The sequence below is a fragment of the Gouania willdenowi genome, chromosome 1 (assembly GCF_900634775.1).
Source record: "Gouania willdenowi chromosome 1, fGouWil2.1, whole genome shotgun sequence".
In the NCBI taxonomy this organism is placed as follows: domain Eukaryota; kingdom Metazoa; phylum Chordata; class Actinopteri; order Blenniiformes; family Gobiesocidae; genus Gouania; species Gouania willdenowi.
This window is the reverse complement of record NC_041044.1, coordinates 25,331,054-25,337,680: the sequence shown is the minus strand read 5'-3', so window position 1 is coordinate 25,337,680 and position 6,627 is coordinate 25,331,054. Positions and strand designations below refer to the sequence as shown.

Genomic DNA, 6,627 nt, shown 5'->3' with positions numbered 1-6,627 from the left:
AACTGAAACTACAACACGTACTTACTTTCAACAGTAACTCATATGTAGCAGAACAGTTAAGGACACAAACATTAAAATCCAAATAAAGTACATTTAAGCACATTAAGAATGTCTTTATTACAGTAAAATGAGTGCCCGGTAATGATCAGTCAGAGTAACCAACAACGTATTGAGTAAAATTGTGAGTCTACACTATACCATACATGCACAGCACAATCTAAATACAACACAAAGATAAAGATTAATATTACAACATGGCAGTTGAACCAAAGGAGAATATCTGTTCTACTCTACTCTTCTACACTACTCAAAAAGCCTGAAAATATAATATATAAACCATATATATATATCTATCTCATGGGCACATACTCATTGAAACGATTCATTCAAAAGTCTCAAAAACATTATCTTTCTCATAAATATTTTTGAGCCCGTTTAATAAATCATTTGGTTTCAAATCAAATTGGCAACTTGATGCATTTTTCTTTCATTCCTTTAAAACACACTTTCATTATAGATAAGTTAGAGCAGATGTTATTTTGTTTTTCAGCAAAGCGTGATGTGTTCTTGGCATTTTCTTATTAACAGCTGTACAATGATGTGCATGCTTTACTGTATGCATCTCCAAGAGTATAAATAGAATCCATGTTCATCCAAGGACAAGAGAAACATTACATTATGTGACGAGCGTAGACATGCATTGTTCTTTTACTTTTAAATTGTTACATCACAGAGTGAAGAAAGGATTATCATGTCTATTGATTGACAGATATTACACAGAAAAAAGAGGCTCAACTACACAGGCCATGTTTTGTAGATATTAGAAAGAGTAAAAGGAGAACATACATACACACAAAAACCAACATCAGCTTTTATGTCATCCAAAGTTGCTCAGGTTAACAATGTCCCAAAAAAAAAAAAAAAAAAAAAAAAAAAAAACCCTATTGGGGTTTTCCTTGCGATTTATTCATGTAAAAGCAGGAATTACAAATGACATCTCATCCTCGTCATTGTTTAGTAAAGAGTTCAGGAATTCCTCTAACTACTGGTACTCTCAGCATTGCCTTCTAATAGTTGGGAGGAGTCTGGGGAGGGGTCCCTCGGTACCCGACACTCTGTGTATGTCCGTCGGTGTCTGCTAAGACAATGGCTCCATCTGAAGGTGCGCCCGCAGACCAGACACAGGTAGGGCTTTTCACCCGTGTGCACACGCTGGTGTTGTGTCATTGACTTGTAGCGGGTAAAGCTGGCACCGCATTCATTACAAATGTATTTTTCAGATCTAATGTGAACATTTTGTTCATGTTCTCTCATGTTGCCCAGCTGGGAGAAGCCTTTACCACACACAGGGCAGAGATGAGGCTTCTCACCCGAGTGGATTAATCCGTGGATTTTTAAATCCTGACGAGAATAAAATCCCTTCCCACAGACGATGCATTTGTGCGGCCTTTCCCCCGTGTGGCTTTTCATGTGCCTCCTCAAACCCTCTGAGCGGGAGAAGTTGCTCTCGCACAATGCACACTTGAAAGGTTTCTCTCCCGTGTGCGAGCGGTAGTGTCGGCGGAGCGTCGAGCCTTTATAGAAACACTTTCCGCAGTCATCACAGCTGTAGGGTCTCTCCTGCTGCTCCCCGTGTATCTTTTCATGGTCCCTGCAGTGACCAGCCTCTGCGAATCCTTTCCCGCAGACCGAGCAGGTGAAAGGCTTCTCTCCAGTGTGAACTCGCTCATGACGGACAAGTTTGTTCAGTTTACTGAACGTCTTCAGACAGAAGGAACACTGATGAGGTGTTTTGGGTTTCTTTAAATGTATGTGTTGATGCCTTTCTAACTTCGAAGGTCTATCGAAGACTTTTCCGCAGTCGGGACAGGGATGTGTGTTGGTTCTGTTGTGGAAGTTCTGGTGTCGAGTAAACTTCTCCAGTTGGGTGAATGTCTTATCACAATGCTCACACTTGTGAACAAGCTTGGGTTTCTTATCGTGAACTGGCTTATGCCGCGCCAGCTTGGACGGTTTCTCAAAACGCTTGCCGCAGACAGGACAGGGAAAACGCTTCAGGGGCTTGTTGGTTTTTACTTCAGATTTGTCCTCAACTTCAGAAGAAGTGTCAGAATCCGAGCCTGAGCCAGAGCCAGAGCCCGAACCTGAGCCCGAGCCGGAACCCGAGCCTGAACCTGAGCCTGGCGTCATCAGGTTTTCTCCCACAGCTATGACACAATCAAATCAAGAATTTTGTTATTGCAGTGCTGTAAGAAGTGGCAAAAAACACAAAATTATTACTAACATTATGTAATGTATCAGGAAGTCAATAAATACAGTGTAAATGTGACTTTAAATTAGATTTTTTATTTCTGTAAAGAAATACAACGTTGCAAATAGGAATGTGACGATATCTCGATACGGCGATATATTGCTATATTTTTTCACACAATCGATTATTGATAAGCTCAATTTAGTTTTTTTTTTTAATTTAAAATTTATTTTATTATTTTCAAAAACTTTTCTGCTTTTTCACTAAAATGTACAGGTAGGTCGTCACAGAAATGCTGTCACTGTTGTAGGAACCAATATATTGTTTACCAGAATAATGCACTATAATGGTGTCAATGGTAAGAAAGACCCTATTTTGTTTACAGAAAGCACTATTGGACATACTTATTTGTTTACAGTGGTATGTTGACACTTATTTACAGAAATGTTGCACTAAAATAATGTCACTGTTCATAGGACACTTTTTCAATTTATTGTCTTTCAGAGATATAAAATAAAATGGTATTTTTCAATTAATCTTTTTTTTTCTTGTTATGTCATAGATTATAGTAGATTGATTTCTAACCAATATATAGATAATCGTTATCGTGAGCCATGCATGGTGAGGTACCCAGAGGTTCCCACCCCTAATCGCAATCATGTGTTTTCGTTTGTTTTTTTTAAAGCTAGTTGAGATTTTGAAATATTTACATGCACCAACTCTAGCCAATACCGTGTACAATAAATCAAAAATAACATGCTTTTATCGTTAAAAATGTATCCCAGAGACAAAATAGCTATGTGGTATTTATTTAAAGTGTTGCACTGAAATGATCAATGTCTATAATATACACATACCTTCTTCTGCTGGCTCTTCTTTAACATCTACAGCTTCTGGTCCCATGGCTGCAGTCTAAACACCAAAACCAAGAGGGATTTATTAATATCCATGCAATGCAAATAGGCACATTTAATGACAATCCAAATCACATAAACTAGAATTAGTGGATAAGATCAAATGAAGCATAACATTAAAAAAAACCCGAATCTAAACAACGGTAATGTGGTAACGCAGAATAAGTAAATATTGATATAAAACTAACAGTCAACACTAAACATGGCGTAAATTCCACATCTGGAGCTGGAAAGAGGTTCCCGCGGGTATGAAGATGTCGAACCGTTTACAGGGGTTCCTGATCATGCACATGTAGGATTCCCGAATCATCCAACGATTAACATTAACACTACGCCACATTTTGGCTTTAACAAGTCTATTAACCACGTAACGCAGAAAACCAGACGCGGGTCGCAACAGCTAATGCAGCTAAAGCTAACACGGCCATGTTCGCCGACTACACCGTACATGACTTCACTAAATATAAGGATACGGTCTCACCTCTGTTCACTGCGTTTATGAGTAATAACCACTCTGCACAATGTGCAAATGTAACGGTTCATACAAAGAAGTAGCAGGCCACCTCAGCACGCTACAACCTGACGTCTCCCTTATTCTTCTTCTTCGTCTTTTTTCTTTTTTTTTTTTTGCTGCTGCTTCTGCTGTTTTTTTTTTTTTTTTTCTTTTTCTTTTCTTCTTCTTCTCTTCCTTCCATAGGCAGCCGTAATCTTTGAATTTACATTGCTGCCACCTGTTGGTTGTGGTTGCATGGTGCGTTCCATGGCTTGTGAAGCATTATTACTACTCGTAAAATATACAACTTTTTTTTTTTTTTTTTTTTAAGAATAACGGATCACAAATAATCACATTATTAAAACTGACTTACTTTTTATAAGTACTACTACTTTTTTTTTTTTTTTTTTTTTTTTAGTATATTTTTAAATCAGTATTTTCACCTGTACTGAAGTACGTTTTAGAAGAAATAAAGTAATTTGTTACTCTAAACTTGTAATATATTTATATAACTAGTTACTGGGATAAAAATTTAATATATTTGCATTACAACATTACTGTTTTTTTTTTTTTTTAAATGTAACTGAGTTACACTTCTTTGAGTTACTTTTGGTCCAGAACACTAATTATATCACACTGATAGTGTCTAGTTTTGTTTCAAATATTTCTGCTGTTTCAGGAGCAGAAAGCTCTTTTTGTGTTTCCCATAAGTTATATTTAAAGATAATGACAAAGCAAATGTGCACTTATATTATTTATGCATGTAACTTGAGTTACTTTAATTGTAACTAGTAATATATTACCACTTTTCAATTTTGTAATAAGTTTAACTATACTGAGTTACTTCAAAAAGGAATATATTACTGTAATATATTACAAAAATAACTAGTTACTCCCAACACTGTACATTTCTATTGCCCAACCATTACTGAGTGAATTATTATTTTTTGTGATTATTTTTTAATCTTCATTTCATGGTCAAATGGCACATTGAACATAATCCACATGTTCTTAGTCGGGCCATTTCTCATTAAAGCCCAGTCATTTTAAAAAAAAAAGAAATTTTCTTCTACCTATTATGTCGTTACTACGGTGGCTGAGAAGTGCAAAACACATTTACAAATGACCACAACACTTTTACAAATTACTGCAACACTTTTACAAAAGGTCAAAACAAATGAACAAATATGGAAACACTTCCCTTTGTAAATCTGTTTCAACATTTGTAAAAGTGTTTTGCTATTTGCATTTTTTTTTTTTAATAACTATGTTTATTTGTTTTCAAAATTGTAAATTTGTTGTGGCATTTGTAAAAGTTTTGCAGTTCTCAAATACACCTTGTGGTGCCCCTGGACACATCATTAGTGATGTAACCTGGGATCACAGGGGGTTTCGGGTCTTTCAACAATCAGACCCCCTCCTCCAGGCGACCCAACTGGGGTTGATCAAGCCCCAGCTTGTGCCCAGGTAGCGCTACCCTACGTGCCACTCCTCTCCTCTTCTGATCCAGAGCCACCTTGATGCCACTTCTGCAGCATCTGTAGCCAACTTGATGGCCTTTCGCTGGCTGGCTCCAGCAATACCCAGCATCTTGTAGGCCCTGCAGAGAGACTGGCCCGCAAATCCTCTGCATCCTACTTCGATGGGTTGGCATCTTGCCCGCCAACCATTGCTCCTGCACTCCTCCACTAGCTCGGAGTACTTAGCCCTCTTCCTCTCATGGGCCTCCTCCATTCGGTCCTCCCAAGGCACAGTAAGCTCCAGAAGAACTACCTGCTTGGTGGCTACTGAAGTAATCACAATGTCTGGCCTCAAAGTTGTTTTTGCGACCTCTTCGGGGAACTTTAGTTGCTTCCCCAGGTCAACCTTTAGCACCCAATCACGCGCCGTTGCCAACAGGCCAGGGGAGATATTTTGGGTGGTCACTGCAACCCTCTCCCCAGCTCTGACGAAAGTGATGCTCTTCTTCACTGGGCGAAGGCTCTTGCTGTGGCTAATCCCGCAGCAGATGGAATTAGCTATTGCCTTAAGGACCTGGTCGTGTCTCCAGCGGTAGCGCCTTTCACCCAGGGCTTTCGAACAGCAGCTGAGGATGTGCTCCAAGGTTCCTCTCCTCTGGCAGAGGGGGCAAGCCGGTGTCTCTGCCTTCCCCCAGATGCAAAGGTTGGATGGGCTAGGCAGCACGTCATAAACCGCCTGTGTTGCGGTATTTGTAAATGTGTTTTGCACTTCTCAGCCACCGTATGTTACCCACATGGCACATGTGGCATGACACTGTTTAAGAATTCATAAATGTGTCTATACTTAGAGCCTGATCATTTTTTATTTTATTTTGAATTGAATTAATTAGTGTTATTTTAAAAATAGTTGTACATTTTGACAAACCTTTTATTTTATACAGATGCCTTTGTGGAAAATACATTAATTTCCAATTGTGCAAAATCTCGTCTTTTCCTTTTTAAGTTTATACATGAGATGTTTCCTGTATGCAAGGGAATTGTGGCAAGATTTATTACCAACAATAAAATTCTTGGTGAAATTAACTAGTAACTTTTGCTTTGAGTACTAATTATTTGAGCTACCTTTTACTTGTACTTAGGTATTTTATGTATGACTTACTTGTACTTGTACATGAGTACAATTTCAATAAGTAACAGTACTTACTTGAGTAGTATATATCAGTACTTTGTACACCTCTGGGGGTTAGTGTAGCACAACTGTGATTGTCTGACCTGAGGGCCACACTATCATAAATGTATGTTATAACTTAGAAAAAGGACCGTTCTGAGCTCGGGTTAGGGGATACATAAAGAAACAAGGGTTTTTTCTGAGTGTTTTTGTTGTAGTTTTGTACATTTTTTGGAGTCATTTTGTGAATTTGTGGTGTTTTGTTGTTATATTTTTCTGTAATTCTTTGCATTTGCTTTGAGGGCTACCACAAATTAGACCAAAGGCCACATGTTAAAAAG

At 38.2% G+C, this 6,627-nt stretch overlaps 1 protein-coding gene across 1 annotated transcript; it reads right to left on the bottom strand.

Moving 5' to 3' along the window:
* Positions 1-961: 961 nt before the first annotated feature.
* On the bottom strand, positions 962-3,798 carry LOC114466681 (zinc finger protein 501-like). The gene is made up of 3 exons (XM_028452320.1): positions 3,647-3,798; positions 3,109-3,163; positions 962-2,207 (listed from the first exon to the last, which is right to left on the bottom strand). Exons 2-3 carry the CDS (start codon positions 3,152-3,154, stop codon positions 1,039-1,041), a joined length of 1,215 nt encoding a protein of 404 aa, XP_028308121.1. The 5' UTR covers positions 3,155-3,163; positions 3,647-3,798; the 3' UTR covers positions 962-1,038.
* Positions 3,799-6,627: the final 2,829 nt, after the last annotated feature.